General features: G+C 37.9%; 1 protein-coding gene across 2 annotated transcripts in view; it reads left to right on the top strand.

The window, feature by feature from the left end:
- The window catches only part of HPSE2 (heparanase 2 (inactive)), a 777,305-nt gene that overhangs the window by 528,184 nt on the left and 223,271 nt on the right, over positions 1 to 25,850 (top strand). For both annotated transcript variants that reach the window (XM_066238979.1, XM_066238978.1), the window contains 2 exons: positions 592 to 763; positions 22,813 to 22,860. In XM_066238979.1, coding sequence (XP_066095076.1) covers positions 592 to 763; positions 22,813 to 22,860 — 220 coding nt within the window. The remainder of the gene's footprint in view (positions 1 to 591; positions 764 to 22,812; positions 22,861 to 25,850) is intronic.

Below are 25,850 nucleotides of genomic sequence, written 5' to 3'. Positions count from 1 at the left end.
AAGGGTTGATTCCTTCTGAAGGCTCTGAGGAACAATCTGTTCTGTGCCTCTCTCCCAGCTTCTGGTCTGCCAGCAATCCTTGGCACAGCCGCATCTCTCCCGTCTTTGCTGCCCAATGGCTTTCTTCCCTGTGTGTTTGTGTACCTGAACCTCCTCTCCTTTCTCTTATAAAGATATTGGTTATTGGATTTAAGGCACACTCTAATCCCTCATCACCTTGTCTTAACTAATTACATCTTCTAAGACTCTATTTCCGAATAAGGTCACATTCTGAAGTTTCAGGTAGACATAAATTTAGGGAGACACTGTTCAACCCAGTATAGCACTCATTATAAAATATCACCTGAAAATTAATATTGTTTGTCTGTTGTGAATTAGGTGATATTTTGTGAAGATTAGTTTGAAAATGAATAGAATGGCAAGATGCCATTTGACTTTGTTCTTGGGTGGTTCCTCAAGTTAAACTAGTTCAGACCCTATTTTGATTATTTTATTCACATTGTTAAGAAAAAGGCAGAGATTTGTGGACAGGAAAGGGTTGGCGGAGCCTTACCCTCTGAACTCTGACTTGTGTGTCTTCTTTTAATGTAGAGCCAAATAATTATCGGACCATGCATGGCCGGGCAGTAAATGGCAGCCAGTTGGGAAAGGATTACATCCAGCTGAAGAGCCTGTTGCAGCCCATCCGGATTTACTCGAGAGCCAGCTTGTATGGCCCTAATATTGGGCGGCCCAGGAAGAATGTCATCGCCCTCCTAGATGGGTAGGTCAGATTATTTAGCAGTTCTTATAACATTGTTCATTAAATGTAATGAATTAATGTATTTGTATTTTTCGTGGTTATTTTGTGTGTAAGAGGACAGAGAGATTTTTTCCATAGTGATTTCCCCCACTGTAAATCAGGGATTCTCCATCAAGCAGTGGAATAACATTCATCTCTCTAGACCCTCCACAGCCAGCAGAAGGCAGTAGGGTTGAGGAGCGACATCACAATCTCCAAGATAGGTTGGAAAGCATGCATTATTTTTAAAGGCACAGTTAATACTGCAGGATTTTATAGCATCCTTTTATGTCTTTTAAAAAGCAAAACATTATCTACTTTATTCTTGTGTCCTCTTATAGAAAGTAAAACTTGACAAAATCCTAGCCATTAGAGCTGGGTTCAAAAAGTTGAGATACACTACAATTACTTGTAGATTAAAGCAAAACTTAACCAATAGAGTAACAGGTATTCTGGAGAATTGCTGTCATGTGACTTACTTAATTGATTTTTTTTTTATTCAGTGAGAGATGGGGAGGCAGAGAGACAGACTCCTGCATACACCCCAACCAGGATCCACCCAGCAGGCCCACTAGGGGGCAATGCTCTACCCATCTGGGGCATTGCTCCATTGCTTAGCAACTGAGCTCTTAGTGCTTGAGGCGGAGGCCATAGAGCCATCCTCAGTGCCAGGGGCCAACTCGCTCCAATCGAGCCATAGCTACAGGAGGAGAAGAGAGAGAGAGAGAAAGAGAAGCAAGAGGGGGAGGGGAGGAGAAGCAGATGGGAGCTTCTCCTGTGTGCCCTGACCAGGAATCAAACCCAGAACATCCATGTGCTGGGCCAACACTCTATCACTGAGCCAACCAGCCAGGGCTGTGACTTACTTAATTTTGACTGAATCCAATAATCATTTTTGAAGCATTGATTATAGGTGAAGCACTATATTAAAAGCTCTCTTCCTAGTACTGCTGGTAGGCCAGGTCCAGATCAAATAGTGAGCATCTGTGTCAGAAGGAATGGCACGAGGAAAGTTGAAAGCGTGTGTTGAATCCAAGATCGAAAGTGGAGAGTCAGCTGCAGCTGGAAGGGTAGGAACAATGAAGTTGGGAGAGTCAGGACTTCATCTGGAACAGAGTATGCACCAAGGCACACCTTTTATGTAGCAGCTTGTTATACTCTTGGATAGGTATTGATATTCCTGCAAATTCAAAGATGAGTAAGACATTTTCCAGTGAAATGCACAACCCAAGATAGGTTTGATAAATGCCATGTGATTACAAATGCAGGTATCTGAAGAAAAAGAAACCTTTAGCCAACCCCTCAGATGGGCTTTGTGGCTTGAGGGCTCTTGTGACTCTCTCTGATCCCTTATTTGGTGGATTAGTGTTGATCTAAGCTAATTAACATAGCAGATATTACTAAAGATTTGGAAAGGCAGAAAGATTTACATCGTAGTAACATTAACAATCTGAAATTGGTTTTAGACATTTTCCTCTATACAAAGAATCCTAAAGCCCTTACTTCAACTCCTGTGCTTTTCCCATCCTTTTATCCCCTTTTCTCTCAGTAACAACTTCCCTCTTTTCTTGCAGAACAATTTCATGACCTTGGCACCCACCCACAAATGCAGCTCTGGGCTTCCCTTTGCATACTTTAAATTAACTTTAAAATGAACCTCTGTGTGTGTGTGTGTGTGTGTGTGTGTGTGTGAGAGAGAGAGAGAGAGAGAGAGAGAGAGAGAAGTTGGTTTCCTTTTACTTGTTATAATTAGGGAAATCACATGTGTAGAACTTTATTCTCAGTTCATAATATATAATCAAGCAAAGCCAGTAACTGTCATTTATGTCCATCTAGTAATGCTTTTGGATTATCTTTTTTCTTTAATGATTTGATTGATGTATTGTCATGAGGCTGACAGTATCTTCTCAGAAACATGACCCAGTATCACTTATTCATTCATTCTGGAAATATTTCTTGAGTAACTGATATGTGACAAGTACCATGTTAGGAGCTGGATATGTAATACTCAAAACAGATACTTTTGCCCTGGCCAGATAACTGGATTGGTTAGAACTTTGAAGTGCAGAGTTTGCCAGTTCAGTCCCCGGCCAGGGCACACACAGAACAGATTGAAGTTCTCTCTCTCTCTCTCTCTCTCTCTCTCTCTCTCTCCTCCTTCCTCTCTAGCTAAAATCAATAAATAAAATTTTAAAAGAAAAACCAGATACTTTCTCTGCTTCATGAAGTCTATAATATAGTAGCAGAGACATAGACATTAAGCAACTGATCTTAAAACTGAGACAATACCAAGTAAAGGTACATGGTACTATGAATAAATCCAAGGGCTGAGACTTGACTGAATGGGAGGTCATGGAAAAATTTCCTTAATGAAATCACAAATAATAGGAAGAGAGATATTTACATTGTAGTCTAATCTAAATAACTAGGTGTTAACTAGACAAAGTAAGAAATTAACATAGTGTTCTTGCTAGAAAGAAAAGCATGTGCAAGGCCCCCCAAGGATGCAAAGAGGGCCAGGTTGGCTAAAGAAAGGAATAGCTAGAGAAATAATGACCGTATTTCCCCATGTATAAGACGCACCTTTTTGGGAAAAATTTGAGGTCTAAAAACTGGGTGTGTCTTATACAGTGGTTGTAGATTTTTTTACTTGCTCTTCCCACTTTTACGCGCTTGATGAGGAGTTGTATGAACTTTATGATTAGTAAAACTTGAGTTCAGTAACTTGATGTAATATACTTTTTTTCAAATTTCAGGCCCCCAAAATAAGGTGCATCTTATTTGTGATCACTGTATATGTATACATGGGGAAATACTATAGTGGTCATATTATATAGGAACTTACGGGCATATTGAAGGACTTTGAATTTCTTCTAAGTATAGTGGATGTCTTTAAGCTGGGGGGAAGGGGAGAAACAATTTGATTTATTATACAAAAAGTGTACTGTCTCACCTGACTGGTGGTGGTGTAGTGAATAGAGAGTCTACCTGGGATGCTGAGGACCCAGGTTCAAAACCCCGAGCTTGCCAGCTTGAGTGTGGGCTCATCTGGCTTGAGTGCAGGCTCACCAGCTTGAGTACGGAGTTGCTGGCTTGAGTGTGGGATTATAGACAAAATCTCATGGTTGCTGGCTTGAGCCCAGGTTGCTGGTTTGAGCAAGGGATTGTTGGCTATGCTGGAACTTCCTGGTCAAGGCACATATGAGAAACAATCAATAAACAACTAACATGCCGCAAGTTGATGCTTCTCGTCTCTCTCTCTCCATTCCTGTCTGTCTCTGTCTCTCTGTGTCCCTGTTTCTGTCTCAGTCTTTCTCTCTCATTAAAAAAAAGTTATCTCTACTTTATGCAAAATATACTGCTCACAAAAATTAGGGGATATTTTATCGCTTCATATTCATTTTGAAATATGCCATAATTTTTGTGATCAGTATAGATTGAAGAGGAAGCAGTGGACTAAGATGGCAGCAATAGAATATATTGTTGGAGGTAAAATCCAAAGGTGTTGATATATTGAATAAGAGTATAGTGATATGACATAGGAATGTGTAAACAACTGGGTGTATGGTATTATTTACAGAGATGGGAAAACTGGTGGAGTAACACATCTAGGAAGAAAATCATGACTATAGTTTTTATGTTATATAATAGTTACTATATTTGAATCTAAATGAAGATGTCAAGTATATCACTGAATGAGTCAAGGGATTAAGATTTCTTCTACCGATATTAATTTTGGAAGTCATTAGCATACAAATAGGATTTAAGGCTCTGGGAATGAAGGAGATCAGTTAGAAAGAATGTGGAAAGAGAAGAGATAAAGGCTTAGGATATAACCCAGAGAAACTCTCACATTTAGAGGGAGAAAAAAAGAATGACCTCAGAAGTAAGAGAAAAGAGAGAGTTGAGGTGTCACAGGAACCAAAAGTTTTAAGTAAGGGGAAAGTGTTGCTAGGAGGCCAGGAGGTCAAATAACAGGAAGATAGAAAAGTGCCATTAGATTTGGCAACAAGCAGATTAATAACTTTGAATAACACAGTTCAGTGGAATGGTGGGAACAGAAGGCAGATCACAATAGTTTGAAGAGTGAACAGGGGGTAAGAGATTGGAAACAATAATATGGACAAGAATCCTTAGCAGAATGTTTACTGTGAAGGAGAGCAGAAAAGCTAAGGGAGATGCAGGGGTCAAGGAGTGGAGCTCGAAAATACAGAGATCAAAGATATTACCAAGTGAGGAGTCCTTTAAGGTTAGAAGAAATGGAATCCAGAGGATTGGCCTTAATTAATTCCACCAGGGTAGCAGAAGGTAAGAAACAAATATTTCTCTAGACCAGAGTTTAAAAAGTCACACTGAGGAGACACTTCTACCCAATAAATAGGTATAGTTAGAGCATCCAAGTTGCGTACATGCTGTAAATGTGAGCAGAGATGCTGGTTTGTTATGAATAAGTCAGGAAATTTGGATACAATAATAAGTGACAGATAAAAGAAATGAGCAGTAACTGGATGCTGTGGTAGCAAGGGGTGGAGTTCACCTCCCTATACATCCAAAAACTAACAATACTCAAGAGACTAGAGAAAATCACTTAGGGCAAGGAAAGGTCCTCGTGAGCACTTTATTTTATCCTCTGCCAGGAAAAAAATAAAGATTTATCTTTCTTAATGTATATGTACTAACTATACAGTGAAATATAACTTGAAACACATAAACGTTCCCAGCAACTCAACCAACAATAACAAAAATGTCAGCACTCTAAATTACCAGCTCTGTAGTCTTTTCCAGTTCTCTTGATTATACAGATATAATTTTACATAGTTGTGATCACTGTATATGTATCATTTTGAGTTCTGCATGGTTTACCTATTGCTTTATATTTATACCTTTCTTTATTTCTACATAGTTCTCATATTTGTCTTTCTTAATAGCAATAAAATAGTCCATTGCAGTAATGTACCAAAGCCTTCCCTTGAGTTGGGCATGTGGACTCTTTCCAGTTTTTCTCTGTAATGTATAGCACAGCTATAAACATCTTTATACAAATAGGTTTTTTATTTCTTTTGAATTACCTCCTTGGGCTATATTCCAAAAAGTTGGGTTTCTGGGACAAAGTATGTATATGATAATTTTTATGACTCTTATATTTGTTGCCAGATTTTTTTTTTCAGAACAATTTCATCAGGTTGCAGGGCAGCAATGTATAGTGAATTTTTCCCCAATAGCCCACAACAATGAGTATTATCATTTCTATTAATTTACTTTATTTTAATTGATGCAAGATTTCTCATAGTTGTTTAAAGTTGAATTCTGTTAACTATGAAAAGAACTGAACATTTTCCAAGTCCTTATGTTGTCTCCTCTCTCGCATCCCAGGTTTGGTTAATGACGCAATTCCATTTTGCCTTAGGCACAGACCAAGAGGCCATTTCAGATTCATTCCTCTCCTTCGTTCACATACTCCATCAGTTACTTATTAAGTTCTATTATTTCTGACATCTTAGTATCACTCATATCCTGTCATTTTTTTAAATTTTAAATCTTATCATTTTTCCTCCTAAATGATTTTTCCGTATCTAGTCTCAGACTCTAATAATTGCTTTATATAGATTTCTGAGTGTTGGTGTTTTTTTTTAAAATACAACATGTGATCAAATCACTTCTACTTGGAATCCAAACCCTTTATCATGTACCTCTGGGCTTTAAGATCAGGTGCCTGCCTCATTTTGAAGCTAGTGTATAGCTATATCTTTTTGCACAACCTGCCGTTAGCTATCAAAGTATATGTAAATTTTGAATTTACCATATACTTTTTACTTTTGTATCTTTTTATCTTGTGGTCTTTTCTTTGGAATACCACCCTCTCCCCTAATTTTTCTTCTTTCCAATAGATTTTCTCTGATATTTTAAAGCAATATTTCTTATCACCTCCTCTGTCCTAGTATGGCACTTTGTTTATTTTTCTGCTCTAGCACTTATCAAACTGATGGTAATTTATTTATTTACATATCTGCCTCCCCTAATACACTGTGAACTAATATCATAAAACTATGTTTTATTCATTCTGTAGCCTTAAAACCTAGGAATACAATAGGTGCCTTAAAAGTGCTTGTTGAATAAATACTGTCTTATTCAACAACTGGCTCTAAGTTTATATGACCCAAAAACAGTATGCATAAATGTGATTGTGAAGCATTTTAGATCATTGTATAAATAGTGATTTAACTAAATTATGATTACTTATATAAATCATAATGTTTAGCTTTAGTTTTATAGAGCCAAACTAATTTTTACCTAAGCTTTTTACAGGACCAAACAGGACTATCTTTCCAGTTCGGATACAAACTCACTAGGACAGAGATAAAATCTTCATGTTTGCATCTTCAGGGACTAGTGTGTTGCCTGGAATATGGGAAATACTTAATAAAATTCCTGTTTTATTATTTTCATTTCCTCATTTGGGAACTGGCTAGTACTAGCACTAGTAATTGATTTTATCTAAAGGCATGAAGAATTGCTCTTTAGGGTTAGAACAGTTTCCTCTGTTTTTCCTTTGTAAACTTTTATGCATCATCTATGTAATTACAATTTTATCTTAATCAATTGCTTCCTTATTTGAAACATGTTTTATTGTTTCAGAAGTTTATTACTTCTATAATTAGTCTTGTCTGCTTTCTTATTGATAGTCTTTTCTATTTCTTTCTTTACACAGTTAGGATAAAGGCACTATTTCTTTTTCATCTAGACTTTTTAAATGTTTTAATTTTCAATGTTAAGCTTTTTTAACTTATTTGGAGTTCATTGCTATGTCTGCTACAATAAAGACCTAATCTGTTTTTTTTTATGATGATGATGCAGTAGTGTCAAGAAAAACAAATATTCATTGAAAGCATGTTTACTAAGGCTCCTTTTGAGGCCCTTAAAGAGAACTTTAAATCACAGGGAGATGAGTACTAAATTCCCTCTCAATAAATATTTGTTGAACTCCTATTTTGTGCTTGATCCTTGCTTAAGTTCTGAGTATATGTTGATGAATAAAACCAAGAGAGAGCCATAGTACATAAGAAAACCAATTATTACAAATTGCATGTAATTCTACAAAGGAAATGATCAGGGTACCCTGGGTTAGGAGAGCTATTTGGACAATGTGATCAGAGAAGACTTTTCTGAGGAACAAGTTACTTAATTAAGCCTGGAACAAAGGAATGATAGACCTAGCTGTTCAAAGAGTAGAAGGTGGAACGTTCTAGGTAGAGGTTTTAAGTTATGTCTGTCAATGTCCTGAGTCAGAAACAAGTTTAAGGCATCTGAGGAAGAGGAATAGAAAACGGGGAAGTATTGTGAGCGAAAGGAGAGTAATAGGAGATAAGATAAGGCAAGCAAGGACCTCGTCATTACTGGACCATGTATACCATGGTAAAGCAATTGTGTATTTTATTATATGAACAATAGAAAGCCCTTATAGGATATTTACAAGGGTAGCCACATATACTAGAGTCTACTTAACTTACTCTGTGTGCCAGATAGATTTCGAAGTCAAAAGTAAGAGATCGAAGAGCTCAGTAAGGAGTCTATTTCACTGGGAGATGATGGAGGACTGAGTTAAGGTAAATGGCAGAAGAGAGGAGCAAAGTTAAGGCAGTCATGATTTATTGCTGGATATCTCAGCAAAGTGCCATGAGACAAAGGAAGGAATTAATAAAGGAAGACTTCTACCCTTTGGATAGTTATCTCTCTTTCAAATGCCATTATGGTGGAGGAGGAAAAGAGCTTTTCAAAAGCAAGTTACACCAAAATGAAATACATTCATACTCAGCTCAGTATCTCTGGAACAACAAAGGATGGTTTTAAGATATATTAGGTATTCAAGTTCAGGATAGTGATCTGAGCCCACGCTCCTTCACTTTCTCCCGAAACCACATTCTAATTCCTATTAAAAACTGATAAAAAAAAACAAACTCTAATAATAAACGCACAAAAGAGGGATCATCAACAGATGAGAGATTTTGAAAGATTTCTATAAGACAGCTAAACACATGGAAGCCTGGCAACAGATTAAGCAGAGTAAGGAAACAGCAACCCAGAGAATATGGGCTCTAGGAAGAGACAGCCAATCTGCCTAGCAGATAGGCTCTGAGTCAGGAGAGGATATTATAATATTTGATAATAAAAAGAAATGAAATACCAATACATGTTACAAAATGGATGAACCTTGAAAACATGTTAACTGTAAGAAGGCCTAATACTGCATGATTCTCTTTATATGAAATGTCCAGAATAGACAAATCTGTAGAGGCAAAATGTAGATTAGTAGTTGCTTGAGGCCGGTGGAGATTGTGCAGACGTGGAGAGTGACTGCTCATCGATAATGGGGTTTCTTTTTAAAATTAAATATTCTAGAATTATCAATAGATTATATTGGTTGCACAACTCTGTAAAAATAATGTTAAAACTATTGATTTAAACCCTTAAAAGGGTTTATTATATGGTATAAAATTATATCTCCAAAAAACTTTCAAAAGAAAAAGTCTAATAAAAGAATTGGAAGATAAAATCAAGAAAATTTATACACAGAGCTTAGACAGAGACAGAAAATTTGAGACAAACTATTACTGACATAGAGGAATTAATCCATAGAGGAAGAAAATTATGCTTACTGAAAAGATTTAGAGCTTCATGAACCTTTATAATGTAAAAGTAAAGGAACAGTTGACAGAAAATAGTACAAATGAGAAAAAATAAGACATACAAAGGCTGATGTCCTCATGTAATATATGTGAAGTCAGAAAATATTGTCTAAATCATTGAAATAATAGGGAGGAGGAGAAGAGGAGGCCCAGTAAACCAAGCAACATGGGGTTAACTCTTGGTTAGAATGACTTATAGTAGCATTTCCTAAGTGTGCTCTGGAGAACATCAGTTCTGTAGGATATTAACATGTGGAGGGGAAAAAATAAAAGATTCCATAATTAAGTAAGTTTGAGAAATACTGGGATATACAAATTGACTGAAATGCTTCCTAGAACTTTTAATACATTAGTTTACATCAGTGGTCCCCAAACCCCGGGCCACGGACTGGTACTGGTCTGTGGGCCATTTGGTACCGGTCCACAGAAAAAGAATAAATAACTTACATTATTTCCGTTTTATTTATATTTAAGTCCAAACAATGTTTTAAAAAATGACCAGATTCCCTCTGTTACATCCTTCTAAGACTCACTCTTGACACTTGTCTCGGTCACGTGATACATTTATCCGTCCCACCCTAAAGGCCGGTCCATGAAAATATTTTCTGACATTAAACCGGTCTGTGGCCCACAAAAAGGTTGGGGACCACTGGTTTACATTATGAATCTCTAAGAAGGGGATTTAGCATGCAGAATTTCTTAAGTTTATTTGACCGGAGTCTTATTTTCAGAGACCATCTTGAAGAACCAGTGTTTCACTAACATGTTTGTACCACATTGAGTTGGAGTATGAGCCCTGCTTTACGTGAGGGGAGGCAGTAGAACAGATAACAACAAAAGAATTACAATTTGGAGAACTCACGACCTGGGCCATTTCAATAGCTTCGTTATTGGTTCTTTTTGCTTCCATTCTTGTCCTCTCCAATCTATTTGCCACTCAGTTGCCAGAAAATCTTTTATAAAATAATTCACATGTCAGTCACTGTTGAAGACTCTTTAAAGACTTTTTATTACTTCTAGAATGAAATGTAATCTCCTTACCATGTCTGACAAGGCTCTGCAATGCCCAACTCTTCATTCTCGTCTTTTCCAGCTTTCCTTTTCTCTTAGTTCACTCAGGCCCGAGTGACCTAGTGTGTGCTGAGCTTCTCTTTATTTGGGGGGCCTTGCCATAGGCTCTTCTTTCTACCTAGACTCCAAAGTATTCTCTCTGCTTGCCACATGCCAGGTTTCTCCTCCTGTGTCAGGGTCCTTTCTTGAGTAAGCTAGCTACGTAATTCTCCATCAGCTCACGCGGTCAGGTCTCTTCATGTCATTTATCACAATCTGTAACTGCATACTTATTATTTATTTGTTGGTTATAGATTATGAGCTCCATGAAGGTGGTAAATTTGTTTGTTGTATTTGCCTATATATATGCAGTGCTGGCAAAAAGCCTAGTATTAGTAGGTGCTCAAATTTGTTGAATAAATGAATGAATAATAGAAGTTATCTTAACATTGCAGAGTTGCTAGTGGAATATTCTAATCTGAACCTGTGTTAGAACAGAAAGCTAGACAGGGCCTTTAGCTCCCATGATGGCCCAGAGAGCTATGGGAAGCATTCTACTTTGGGCAGAGAAGATAAAAGCAGAAGGGAATGAGAAAACAAAAAGCACGCAGATGTTTGTTATTTGCTCAATCGTCTATAAACCAGAAATGGAAAAGAAAATGCTTTTTAATCCAGAATTTGTATCTTCAGTTGTGTCTAATTACCAGTACTTCTACTAAGTGCCTAATGTTGATTTGTAGACTCCACTTACACCCAAAGCATAGATAATAATGAAGGTTGTATGGGTGGATGAGAATGGAAACTCATTATGTTCCTATACACAGGCTCTCCTTGTGACTTTTGTGGGCCATAGGGATTTTTTACTTCATAGATCTCTTCCTCCAAAAAGACCTTTTGAAACAGCAGCCTTCTGTTTTCTACTGTGGTGAATCAATATAGCAGGATTGGGGGAAGAGAACTAAGCAGATTGGTGAAGGGCATGCAGTTTGAAAACCTGGGCTGGCCACTTGCTAGGTCATCTTGAGAAATTACTTAATCTTTCTAAAACTTTAGTTTTCTCAGCCGTACAATGGGACTAATGAAATTACCTATTTCTTAGACTTGTTGTGAAGTTAAATGAGATAACGAATTTAAAGAACTCAGCACAGTTTCTGGGACAGTTGACACATAAAGAAATGTTAGCCACCATTTTTAAGAAATGTATTTCAAAAATGAAACGATTGGTTTTTTCTAACTGCTTTTTTGGAGTATGATTTGATATAGCCTTTTTTTTTTTTTTTTTTTTTTTTCATTTTTCTGAAGCTGGAAACAGGGAGAGACAGTCAGACAGACTCCCGCATGCGCCCGACCGGGGTCCACCCGGCACGCCCACCAGGGGCGACGCTCTGCCCACCAGGGGGCGATGCTCTGCCCATCCTGGGCATCGCCATGTTGCGACCAGAGCCACTCTAGCGCCTGGGGCAGAGGCCACAGAGCCATCCCCAGCGCCCGGGCCATTTTTGCTCCAATGGAGCCTTGGCTGCGGGAGGGGAAGAGAGAGACAGAGGGGGAAAGCGCGGCGGAGGGGTGGAGAAGCAAATGGGCGCTTCTCCTGTGTGCCCTGGCCGGGAATCGAACCCGGGTCCTCCGCACGCTAGGCTGACGCTCTACCGCTGAGCCAACCGGCCAGGGCTTGATATAGCCTTTTAAGTAGTTCTGAGAACTGAGAAAGGATTGAAACTAGAAATATGTGCTACAATAACACGTCAGTATAACGAGAGTGATCACCACTCTGCCTCCTGCCTAGAAGCCTGCTTAGCTACCAAATTCTAGTTTGTAGTGGGAAGATGTACTGCTAGGGACAATTTGATGGCACAAATTATTACAATGTCCTACCTAGTAACTGTTGTTTTATTTCAACTATGAAAGTTATATGATTTGACCAAATACAGGAGGAAAGAACAATTTATTCTTCCTAGTACATAAGAAGAGAATTTTTATCTAAGGCTCTAGGGAAGTAAAGACTCCCAGCAGCTGTTCAGTGCTCATTAACAAAAGGACACTGGCTACTGCAGAGGTCTGCTCCCTAGCTGAGAATTGTGTTAATGGCTACTTCTAAACTTATTTTCATATATACATATTTTTTTTCTGGAAAGGACTTCTTTCCTGATTAGAGAAACAACTTAATTACTTACCCAAGCCCAAAGTTATCAGTTATTGCCGTTGTGATTAAGGATGCTGCTCCTCTTTTCCTCTAATGTCAAAGTCACATGGGATTTAGGAGACAAGAGTCTCCTAGATATTGGCATTTTGAACAGGGACCCAAAGAGATTCTTTGCACATCAAAGTGTGAGAACCACTGCCCTGTAAGAGAGGCAGAGCAGGTTTTATTATTTTTATTTTACAGATCAAGGAATGGAGATGCACAGACGTTAAATTATTTACCAAGCTCACATTTATTGAGTGCCAACAATATACTGTCAGTACCTGTGTTCCTTCATGTATGTCATCTAGTTCATCTTCACAAAACCTTTGGGAAGTAGTTGCTGTTCTCTGTGTTTGAAATGGTTCAGGGAGGTTAAACAACTCACCCAAGGTCACATAGCTAATAAGCTATGGTGCCAGGTCTTCAATTAGACATCAGTCTGACTCTGGGACCATGTGTGAGGTGCTGTTTGTTTGAATCTTCATCCTTGAATGAAGCCACTCAGTCCAGCAAACTAGAAAACTGTAATTCTTCCTCACCTTAGTTCCACAGTGTTCACTCTCTTAGACACAACTTCATTACAGGGCTTGAGCTTTTGGAAAGTTTGCTTTTCCGTGTGAAATTTGTCGTAACATCTTGATGCATTTTTCCCCCTTCCTACCAGGCTCCACAGCCAGGGCAAATCATATCAGGTCAGTTATAGCCTTCTTTGCTGTATCCAAGTCTTTATGACTTCCTCAGGAGCATTTTAGACTGTCAGAACACGTCTGTCAAAATATTCCCCTAACCAGCATCTTCCAGCTCCGGCCATTGCTTCCAGAGCTGTTTCAACATCTTCTCTCATCATCCCCCACATCCCTGCCATTTGTCTTCATTCTCATCAAGTAAACCATTGTCCTTTGTGTATTATTGTCTCACATCTGCCTCCATTTAGTTCCAGACATTGTCCTATGTAGCTTCCTTTCTCCTACCACCCCCTCATTAGCAGCAAATAGGCTTCATCTTGGAGGCCAGTTCCTGGTAAAAGTGCCTGGAACCCTGTCTTGGGAAGGATTTTTGGGCCAATTCTGAGATTAGTGAGAGAGTATTGGGATTTATTACCACTATCTACTGTGGTCTCAGAAAAAGGGAGCAGTACCACATATATCACAAATTTGTCCTCTCCGCTTTAGAATCAGAACTGAGTTTGAATCTCAGCTCTGCAGCCTTGTACCTGGATGATCCTGAGCACTGTTTCTTTGTCTATAAAAGGAAAGTGACAACACCAACCTCATAAGGTTTTATACTATATAAACTGCTCACCAAGTGTGTGTCGGCAAGTGGTAGCTAACTTATTTTTTCCTTTCTTCATTCAAGAACCTTCTTAAATTAAACCAGATGGGTGTAACTTATTCATAAGAGAGATTGGTTGAAGAGCTTTGCCCATCTCTAGTTCCTGTACATGAACAGCTCTATAAATGTATAAAATTAAGGGGATTTAAGCTAGAAGGGAAACCTATCAACCTCCTGCCAATATACAATTATATATAAATAGGGGTAGGAAAAGAAGAAAAGAAGGTGGCCCTGGCTGGTTGGCTCAGCGGTAGAGCGTCGGCCTGGCGTGCGGGGGACCCGGGTTCGATTCCCAGCCAGGGCACATAGGAGAAGCGCCCATTTGCTTCTCCACCCCCGCCCCCTCCTTCCTCTCTGTCTCTCTCTTCCCCTCCAGCAGCCAAGGCTCCATTGGAGCAAGGATAGCCCGGGCGCTGGGGATGGCTCCTTGGCCTCTGCCCCAGGCGCTAGAGTGGCTCTGGTCGCGGCAGAGCGACGCCCCGGAGAGGCAGAGCATCGCCCCCTGGTGGGCAGAGCTTCGCCCATTGTGGGCGTGCCGGGTGGATCCCGGTCGGGCGCATGCGGGAGTCTGTCTGACTGTCTCTCCCCGTTTCCAGCTTCAGAAAAATACAAAAAAAAAAAAGAAGAAAAGAAGGGGGAATACAGGGAACAGGGAGGGAGGCTTGAAAGGAGGGAGAGAAAGAGAAAGAGAAAGAAAGGTGTGAATATTTTATTTGTTCAATGCAGTACCTAGTGTAGCTCAGTATATAATTAGCCGTGGAAAACTAACTGGCTTTGGACCAAATGGAAGATGCCTGGTTTTCTCTAACTCTAAATGAATATTTTACTCACAAATTTTTTCTAGGCTTTTGTGTGGAATGGCTGCCACATCTTATTCATGTTAGTTACATAACCAAAGATTCTCCTGTAGACAAGGGAAGGAAGATCAGCTGCCCCCTCTCATTGAAGTTTGTACTCATTTAGACATCTAGTTCCCTGGGAAGGATTTATCCTCTTTCCTGGGAGAAAAATATAGAATCCAGTTTTTAGGGTTGCACTCTGAGGTCCAGAAGTAGAAATCAAACCCCAAAGACCATGAATAAAGATGTGCCTTATTATAAGAGAGAGCTGTGATATGCCCTGGGAGAGAAGGTTCAACAGTATTTCAGATGCGTCATATGTGCAGGTGGATAACAAAGGAAAGAAATTCTCCCAGATTTGGGGTCTCTTGAGGGAGGAAAGGAACTCTCACAATGAAAGGGGATATTTTGTGTTCTTTTCCATAGCAGCAGATTGGCTCCAATGAGAAAGATTTCCCGATACTGAAAGGTCTGCCTGGCACTGGCCAATTTCCTCTGATACAGGTCCCTGCCCCTTGTCTCTTATCCTCCTTTGCACAACTGAATGTCAGCATGAGGGCAAACACCGCCAGTTCTCTGAGATAATCATCCAGAATGTCAGTCTTCATAATTCAGGTGTGGAGACATCCAACCTTGGAAAACCAAGATCTTCCCCTCTTGTCATTATTCACATCCTGGGTCATCTTTTACTTGTACCTTCATAGACCTAAATCTAGGGGTTAGAATGAAAGTGGATGGTGGAAAATCCTTGGATAATACCAGACCCTAAATGGAATTTTCACTTTCCCAATGGTATTTTACTTCTGACAGCACTAGTCTAGTGTGCATGTTATTCCACCTCTAATATTACTGTTGCTGAGCTTTCTGCAGCTGTGTTGAAGTTATTCATTTATGTGGTTTGGGCCAATTCTGAGAAACAGGCAGAATTAGAGAGCAGAAGAATCCATCAATGTTAGATTTGAACAAAGAAAATTATGATCTTTTCGCACTTGTCCTCTACACTGCCAGTATAGATACAAAACCATTTGAAACTAATGCCATAGTGTATGCCAACCATACTTTAATTTAAAATGAAAACAAAATATAGAAACAATATAGATGCAGGGTAGCTATAGAGAGCTTTAATTCTTAGGGAAGGAGAATGTAGGTGTGGAGAATTCCTCAAAATCTTTGCTCAAAATCTTTGGCTATAATATCCACTTGTTGGAGTTTTGTCTGATCAGTTTCCTTTATATGTTGTTTCTGTGGTTGGTTTTTGTATTTCTAGGGTTTCACTAATATCATTTGAGGCTGTCTTAAAACAAAACATCTGCTCCATTTTAGATGAGTTTTTTCATACATCTCAGAAAGCAAGGGTTTGTCTGGTCATCCTGGTAGTACTTGGACATGCATATTTTTTGACATTATTTGCATATTAGATTTTTCCTCTTTGTAATAAGTGCAGAAATCTTTCCATATGTTTGAAGTTGGTCTCATCATTTTGCTAAAAGGGAAAGAGCAAAAATATAGTTTATAGCAATTTTCGTGTGAACACATCTAATTATGGTGTTTTCTCAAAGTTAGCAAAAACAGCTTTTTCACTGCTGCAATATACTACTAAAGTTAAGAAGATAATATCATTTGTTTAAAAATATTAAGTTATCATTGAAGTATTTTTTTAAAATATAATGAAACTAAACTATATTTTACTATTTTGATTTTTATAAAAAATAAGATATTAGGTGAGGATATGACTTTAACTTTTTTCAAATAGTCACAGTCCCATATTTCAAAAATGCTTTGACTTTTTCATATACTAAACTCTTCCTTGTAATAAATTCTTATATATAAATCTTAAAAAAAAATTCTGTTCCATAGATCTCTGTACTAATTTCTGAGCTAGGGATATTTTAATCATTGCAACTTTTATGGCATATTTTAATAAATGGTAGATCACATAGATGTCCCTTCATTATTCCAGTTTTTCAGAATTTTCTTGGCTTCTTCAGATGAATGTTAGAATGATTTAATAAAGTTTCAAAATATCTGCTGGGATTTTTTTATTAGAATTTTATTAAACCCATAAATTAGTTTAAGAAGAATAATTGATTTTCCTGTCCAGGATAATGGTAGGTCTTTTCTTATATTCAATTTTAAAATATTTCTCTGTAAACTATATAGTATTCTATATGTGGGTTCATTAAATTTTATTTTTAATTATAGATTTTATAGATTTTCTTTGAGGGATGTGAGGAGAAAATAGCATTACTTTAAATGTTTTTAACTCTAGTTTTCTCATTCTATATATAATGCCACATTTGATAATGTAAGGTTATTTAAGGAGTTAATTGTCAACCTATAGCAGGACAAACTATCCAATGCATATGAAGATCTTCAGAATTTAGTACCATAAAGAACCATTTTTCACCTTCTAAAATGCCAAATTAGATATATTCTTATTTTCCTATTCTGCTGCTCCACTTATTCATGCATTCATCTTTTTTCCCTTTTTTTAATTTTTGTTTTTAATTTATTGTGTTGACATGGTTTCAGGTGTCCCACTCAATATAAAACCCTCTACACACCCCATCTTGCCCCCCATGCCCTAGGCAAAGCCTCTTCCCACGCCTGTTTTCCCCTTTACCCCCCTCCGCCAACCTCCACCTCCCTTTTCCCTCTGGTTATTGCTACCCTGTTGTCTGTTTATATGTGTTATGTATATACATTTTTTACTAATCCTTTCACTTTCTTTCATCCCATCCCCTCTTCCCTTCCCTTCTGACAGCTGTCCATCTGTTCCCTGTACCCTGCCTTTGATATATTTTTAATTGCCTGCCTACAGCCTTTTAGCCAAACAAAGCATTAATAATTATTTTTCCTCCTAATTTTCTGTGAATACATAGCTTATCATCAGTAACTATCTACCTTAAGTTCTGAGACATAGTCAGGAGGATTTGAATAAGTTCACCAACATCAGCCTCAAAAGTCTATTTGTGTGTTGCCTATGTGGGCAATGGCACTATGGCAATTCAAACTTCAGGGTCCGGTTCCCAAAGGGGAGTGGGGTTGGGGGACTGGATGAAAAGGTAAGGAATTAAGAAGTACAAATTGGTAGTTACAAAAGAGACACAAGGATGTAAAGTAAAGCATAGGGAATACAGTTAATAATACTTGTAATAACTATGTATAGTATCAGATGGGTATGGAAATATTGGTAAAACACTTTATAAAGTGTATGATTGTCTAACTACTATGCTGTATACCTGAAACTAATACAGAATCATATTGAATGTAAACCGTAATTTAAAATTTTTTTAAAGTTTAAAAAAACTACAGTATCCTCTCTTATACACCTTCCCCCACTTAAACACACCTGCCAAGTCCTCTTAAGTGTTCCAATAGTGTTTCTCAGTTGTTGTCCTTTATTCTCATGTTTCAAAGTTTCCCAACTTCTACATTCATCTCCTGCCAGTTTGTCCACACCAGTACCTTTCACCTGTACCCTAACCAGAATGAGCTTCCTAAAATTCGTATCTGATCCTAACACTCCCTCTCTTGTTTAAACACAGAATAATATCTAACAAATATACATGAAGGACAAGCCAGCTACATTTTATAATTTATATGTTGAGTGCTAGTAAAAGAAAGATAAATAGAATGTGGACTTGTACTTAATTGTCACAGGATAAAGGCCAGACATGTTAGCATCACAAGCTGGTCTCCTGGGAATACACTCACCTTGATTCTTCCTTGCTTTGTTCAAGCTGTTCCTACATCTCACCTGCTCTGCATGGCAAAAGTCTACTCTTCTTTCAGTGACAGTTGTAATGTCACCTGCGATGTGAAGCTTTTCTCAATGCTTAGCCTGCTTCTAATGCCACAGAAGGTAGCGCTGCCTGCTCCCTGGACTGCTCTTCCACAGCAGTTAGTTCACAGCAGCAGTGTGCATACGGGGACTCTGATAGCTAATGGTCTCAGCGTCTCTCTTCCTGACTTTATTGTGGTTGTCTTACAGCAGAGGCCCTGAGTCAGTCACCTTTTGAAACCTGCTTTAAATCCCTCTACTGAGTATATATTCCCAAAACTCAGAGACATTGATACGTAAAGACACATGTAGCCCCATGTTTATTGTAGCATTGTTCACAGTGGCCAAGACAACCAAAAAGTCTTTCAATAGATGACTGGATAAAGAAGATGTGGCACATATACCCTATGGAATACTACTCAGCCATAAGAAATGATGACATCGGATCATTTACAACAAAATGGATGGATCTTGATAACATTATACGGAGTGAAATAAGTAAATCAGAAAAAAACTAAGAACTGCATGATTTCATACATAAATGGGACATAAAAACCGAGACTAAGAGTCATGGACAAAAGTATCATGGTTACAGGGGGGGGTAGTGGGAGGGGAGGAGGAGAGGGAGAGAGAGGGGAAGGGGAGGGGGAGGGGCACAAAGAAAATTAGATAGAAGGTGACGGAGGACAATCTGACTTTGGGTGATGGGTATGCAACATAATTGAATGACAAGATAACCTGGAGATGTTTTCTTTGAACATATGTACCCTGATTTATTGATGTTGCCCCATTAAAATTAATAAAAATTTATAATAAGAAAAGAGAAGAAAAAACGAAACCTGCTTTAGCACCTTGTCTTATAAACAGGCACTGAAATGCTCAAGTCTGTAAGAGGAAGCCAACAAGCAAAGAAGGTGCTCGGGCCTTTTTGCTTTTTCTGATAAATATGGTAGTATTTTCTCAAGACAAAAATGCAACTAATTTTTTACATCTAAGAGTTCTACTATACTTTGCGGCCTCAGTGAAAACACCTTTGGAGGTAGCACAGGGTCTTTGAAAGGGTAGAGTTTGGAATCAGAGAACCTGGGTTAGTCCATACTCACTCTGTGAATTTGAGCAAGTCACATGACCTCTGTAAGTCTTAGCCTCCTCCACTATAAATTAGGAATATGTGCCTACCAACGTTGTTTTAAGAGTTATGTGAAATTATACACATAAGCTGAAAACATAACAAAAAAGCGCTATTAATGTCAGTGTTATTTTTCATTATGGTTATTTTTCTATGTAAATGGAGACAGTTTTACATAAAGTATTATTGCTTCAGAGACTTTAGAAATTATTTTGGAAGAGTAAATCTCATGTAAATATAATTTAAGTATTTTATTTCTTTTAAAAAATAATACTCATATATAAGTTTGTCTAGGTTTTTAATTTTTAAAATAGCCATAGAAAACTACTTATGAATTTGACCCCAAAGACAAGGGAAGTAAAGGCAAAAATAAATGAATGGGACTATTTTAAACTAAGAACCTTCTGCGCAGCAAAAGAAACTGACAACAAAACAAACAGGCAGCCAACTAAATGAGAGGTGATATTTGTAAAAAACAGCTTCGATAAGGGATTAATATCCAAAAAATATAAAGAACTCACCAAGCTTAGCAACAATCAAGTGAACAATCCAATTTAAAAATGGGGAGAGGACCTGAACAGACACTTCTCCCAAGAAGACTTACAAATGACCAACAGACATATGAAAAGATGCTCATCTTTGCTAACTATTTAAGAAATGCAAATCAAAACTACAATAAAATACCACCTAACACCTCTTAGATTGGCTATTATCAACAAAACAGGTACTAACAAGTGTTAGAGAGGCTGTGGAGAAAAAGGAACCCTCATTCACTGCTGGTGGAATGCAAATTAGTACAACCATTATGGAAGAAAGTATGGTGGTTCCTCAAAAAATTAAGAATAGAACTACCATATGACCCAGGAATCTCTCTACTGGGTATAAACACCCAAAACTTGAAAACATTAGTATGTAAAGACACATGCACTCCCATGTTCATCACAGCATTATTTACAGTGGCCAAGACATGGAAACAATCAAAATGTCCCATGATAGAGGATTAGATAAAGAAGATGTGGTACATATATACAATAGAATATTACTCAGCCATAAGAAATGATGACATAGTGACATTTATGACAACATGGATGAACCTTGAGAACGTTATACTGAGTGAAATAAGCAAATCAGAAAAAGCTAAGATCTGTATGATTCATACATAGGTGGGATAGCAAACTGAGACTCATGGACATAGATAAAAGTGAAGTGGTTACCAGGGGGAAGAGGATGTGAGGGGAAGGGTGTAAAGAGGGACAAATATAAGATGACAGAAAATTGACTTTGAGTGATGGGTCAACACTGTTGACATAATCAACAGTTCAAATGCTATAGAAATGTTTATCTGAAACGTATGTACTCTTATTGATCAATGTCAACATGTTAAAGTTAATTTTCTAAATAAAATTTAAAAATTAAAAAAAAATCCTGGGAAGCAGTGTGCAATTTTATCTCCCCCTCTTCATTTTTGGGTGATCCAACTTGTAGGTTATTATCAGGTCCCCACTGCTGAGAATATACATATGGCAGGGATAGCATTTTGGATGCTAACCTGTTTTGATTCTCCCTGTGTTCTTTCATCCCCCCCCCCCCACCATGCAAGCAGTTAGCTGATTGCATACTTACTGACTCAGAGGCAGCAATGCAAAGTGGAAAATAGAATACACAAGACTTTCCTCCACTTCTCTTGCTCCTCCTCCTGTTCATTTCATTTCCTTTTCTTTTTCCTCCTCCTCCTCCTCCCCTTCTCTCCTCCTCTCCCCTTTCCTCATCTCCATCCCTCTCTCCCTCCTCTCATTCCTCTTCAGATTCTTTTATAAACTCTACTCTGATACTAAGAGTAGTCCTGGTATTCTCTCTCTACCTCTCACCTAGTCCTACAGAAAATCAGTCCTCTTTTAACTTCATAGCAAAGCAGAACCTCTGTGTGGGCAACATACAGCACCCCCTTTGCCCATGAGTACACCTGGCAAGGTTATCCTGGGGTAAAACAGATATAGGGCCTTCCTAACAAAACACCATCTCCCTTCCTAGTGGAAGAGTTCTTTAATTACGAAGTACTGGTTGAAGGTTGTTTCTGTCTGAAGAAAATGTTTCCTTCAGGGTCTCAGGGTTGAAAGGAATACCTTGAAGAATTAAGATGTTTTTTGATTTCCTGTGTCTGGGTGGTAATTCTTTCAAATAATAATAGCCATGTCAGTGCATGCTCTCACAACCTGTGGATGGGAGAAGGAGGCAGCTCACTAAAAAAGTTATTCACAGACTTACAGTTTATGATACCCTGTGACATCTGTGAGGCCTCAGGTGCTTTCTCCTTGGCCTTGGTTTCTATGGAACCACCAGTAGCACAGAAGCATGGGACACTGTTAGCAAGACTTGGCTGTATGCTTTGCAGGGAACAGGTCTGATTTCCCTTTCAACTGAGCATGCTTGTCAGATGACACTCACTTCTCTACTCAGCTGCTCTAGAAATGGTTAGATTTCTCTGTGTGGTGCTCAGGTGTCTGCATTCAGACAGGTGTAACAACCATCACTGGGGTATATCTGATAGTAGCGCTTTAGACCTGTATACGTAAGTTGGGCTTTCTTATGCTCTCTTCAAAAGGAAAAGTCTGAGGTATTTCAGAGGCATTTATTGTATTGCCATCCTTGAGAAATGTTATCATTTATTTATTTTCTAGTGGATCTCAGAGTTCTTCAAGAACACAAAATGGGACAGGTAAGCTTTGGTCATAGGGAAAGCATTGTGATAGCTATCAGGCATGGTCTTGGGAAGACAGACATAGGTGAAATATCCTATGGGGTTAAGCTCCAGATGGTGAAGATGTGTGAATAGCTGAAAGTAATTACCTTCACTTTCTGCACGGTTTAACTTTCAATAGCTGTGCATAGGCCGTCTGTGGCTGTGGACCCTCCCAGAAAGCATAGTGGCCGAGGCATTGGCCTGATCTATGTCTTAGCTTATTTCATTTTAACCCTGGGGATATGGTTTACTTCAAGTCACAATATCTGTTCTTTTTCTTTCTTACAGATTCATGAAGGTGGCAGGAAGCACAGTGGATGCAGTTACCTGGCAACAGTAGGTATTCACCATTTTTGCTCTTACTTATTATCAGCTGCTATGAAATGAAAGATATTAGTTGTCATAAAGTTTATAGCTGACATTTAATAAGCTATTCACTCTTCAAGAAAAAAATGTTAAAACTAACTCCAAAGCTGTTCTTGTGACACATACTATCTCATAGTAATACAATTTAAAACATAAAAACAACAACCCTGACACATTTGGGAAAGCCCAGCTATTATGTAGACTTTTAACGCAGTCTGTCATCAGTGAACAGGTAAAGGGGAATTGCTAGTAAGACTTTGCTGTGTGACATGCCACCACTTCTCCATACGCTTTTCTTTAGGAGTAAATTTCTTTGAGGGAGGAAATATTGTTAATTATTTAGTACATCATGGGAAAATAGAAACACTTCATGATATTAATGACAATGGCCTTAATTGGTACCAAGAGAGTCACTGATATGAAGCAACTAAAGAAAGAAAAAAAAGAATATAAAGGGAGAGAAGCAGCTTCAAGAGAGAATAAGCCCCAACATTCTAGGAAGAACTTTCCAATGGCAAAGATATGTCTCCCTTAGGGGAAATTGCCTTGTAAAGATAATTACCTGTTATATAAATTCACATTTTTTTTAAGTCTCCTTATGGCATTTATGTTAGAATGTCCAACATCTCACGATCTTGTACTAGAATCCTGCCCTTGCTTTTTGTAAGACATTTCTCCTGCAACATCTTCCAAATCATCTCTCATCTCATGTGGTCCTCATAGCTCAGATATGCACTCCCGTAATGTGCCCTCACAGCTGTCATCATGCCATCTTTCCAAAGTACTCTTCTTCCCTAGCTCACTGACTCTTGTCTTTTTCTGTTTTAAGTGGGTCTCAGTATTCCGTACCTATGCATGACATGTGCAAAAGGAAGAGAAATGGATGAAATCTTTAAGTATGCCAAAAGGATTTTTGGTTTTTTGGCAATCAATAACTTCAGTCATAATGGAAAGTATTTTATTCTACAATGTACACTTTTAGTTTCTCTAAACAACAAGTTCCAGATATTTTCAGAAATTCTTATCCTCCTTCAAATTCAAATTGTTTTTGTGAGTCATGGATTGAGTAGGTCTGAAGATCTTGTCATTCTTTTGCTTAAAGCCCTTTAGTGTCTTCTCTTTGCACTTAGACAAAAAGTCAAACTTTCTACTCTGTGTTTGGCCTCTGCTATTTCTGATTGAATCTGGTGCTACTCTACCCTTACTCATTCTGCACCAACACATTGGTGGTCTTTTAGTTCATAGAAGGTTCACATACCTGTCTACCTTAGGACCTTTATACATGCTATTTCTCTGCCTGGAATGCTGTTCTCCCCATTTTTTATGTGACTGAATGCTTCCCATCTCTTAAGACTCAACTTACATGTCATCATCTTCAAGAGGCCTTCCCTATCAAAAACAGGTTCCTCACTGATTCTCTTTCTTAGCTTTTTTTTCATAGTGCTTCTTATAATTATTATTTTTTATTATAACTTGCTTTCATAATTTGTGTTTTTCTCTTCCACCAAAATAGCACATAATTCAATGAATGCTGATGTAAGCAGTTGTTTTTCTTCTAAGACAACATTTGCATTTTATTAATTGCTGAAATTAAAAGTGAAATGACATATTCAAACTAAAACAAAGAAAGTATGATAAAACCAGACATCCATATGGTTTAGTGGTTGAGCACATGGGCATTGATGTCAGAAGACCTGGGTTTGAATCACAGTTCTTTTCATTATTGTCTTTGTGGTCTTTGCAACTCTTTATAAGACTCAATTTTCTTATTAAAAAAATAATTTTTAATTACAGTTGACATTCAATGTTATGCTATTTGCATATGTAGAGTATAGTCGTTAGACAGTCACATAATTTACAAAGTGATCCTACCAATATTTTGAGTACGCCCCTGGCACCATATTTAGTTGTTACATTATTATTGACTATATTCCCTATCCTGTACTTTAAATCTTCATGACTATTTTATTACTACTAGTTTGTACTTCTTAATCTCTTTGCTTTTTTCACACTCAATTAGGTTGTTGTTTATTGGGCTTTTTCTGTGGAACAAGATAACAACAATGATAATAATAATAACAATATGGCAGGAACTGTCACAAAGTTTTATATGCCTTACCATATCTCATCCTCATGACAACCAAATGAGGTAGGGATTATTTTTATCTCTAATTATGTACAGTTTACAGAAAGTTGTAGAAAATCCAAAATTTGCATAGAAAGTGACAGATTTTGCACTTGAAGTGTGGTCTGTCTCACTCTAAGGGCTAGTTTCTTAACTCTAACTGCTTTGATAACAAGAAATGATCCTTAACTGAAAGTATTACATTCTAGTAGGGGAATTCAGATCCTTTTTGGTGCCCTCACCAAAGGCTATGTGGATAATGTAGAATAAAGGCTGAGGCTTTAAGAATTTGTAGTGTTTGTAGGGAGAAATAAAAGACAAGTATACAAATATTAATGGGTAAGAGTATAAGGCTTGCTTAATTATCATGGCTGACAGGGTGGCATCAGAGAAAGCTTTTCTTCCCTAGTGGAGCACTCTTCATAGTGTAATGGAATGATGTGAGCACAGTTGTTTTTGTTTTTTAATGGAGTAATACATTGTTTTATAAATACATTTTGTTTATTAACAACTTTAAAAATATTAGCCATCTCGCAAGATAGAGATCATATGTTTTCAGCTACTCTAAAAATACCCCCGAAGTTTTTAACTCATTTGAGAAAAACAACTAGCACCTGGAACCTGCCATGTGTTCCTTCCAGCTGTAGTTTTCAGTCCAGATTTGGAATGGTCGTGGAACAATTCCAGAAAATGCTGGCCCGGAGGACTCAGTAAAAATGAGAGCCAATGCCATGTTTCTCTAAGCCTGAGGAATGCTGAGGTGAAATTTTCTTAGTAATATAAAGAAAATCAAGAATCACTGTCAAGAAAAAAAAATAACAGAATTGTCAATATA

The sequence above is a fragment of the Saccopteryx bilineata genome, chromosome 7 (assembly GCF_036850765.1).
Source record: "Saccopteryx bilineata isolate mSacBil1 chromosome 7, mSacBil1_pri_phased_curated, whole genome shotgun sequence".
Taxonomy (NCBI): domain Eukaryota; kingdom Metazoa; phylum Chordata; class Mammalia; order Chiroptera; family Emballonuridae; genus Saccopteryx; species Saccopteryx bilineata.
The sequence above is the reverse complement of the archived record's forward strand: the minus strand, read 5'-3'. Positions and strand labels throughout refer to the sequence as shown.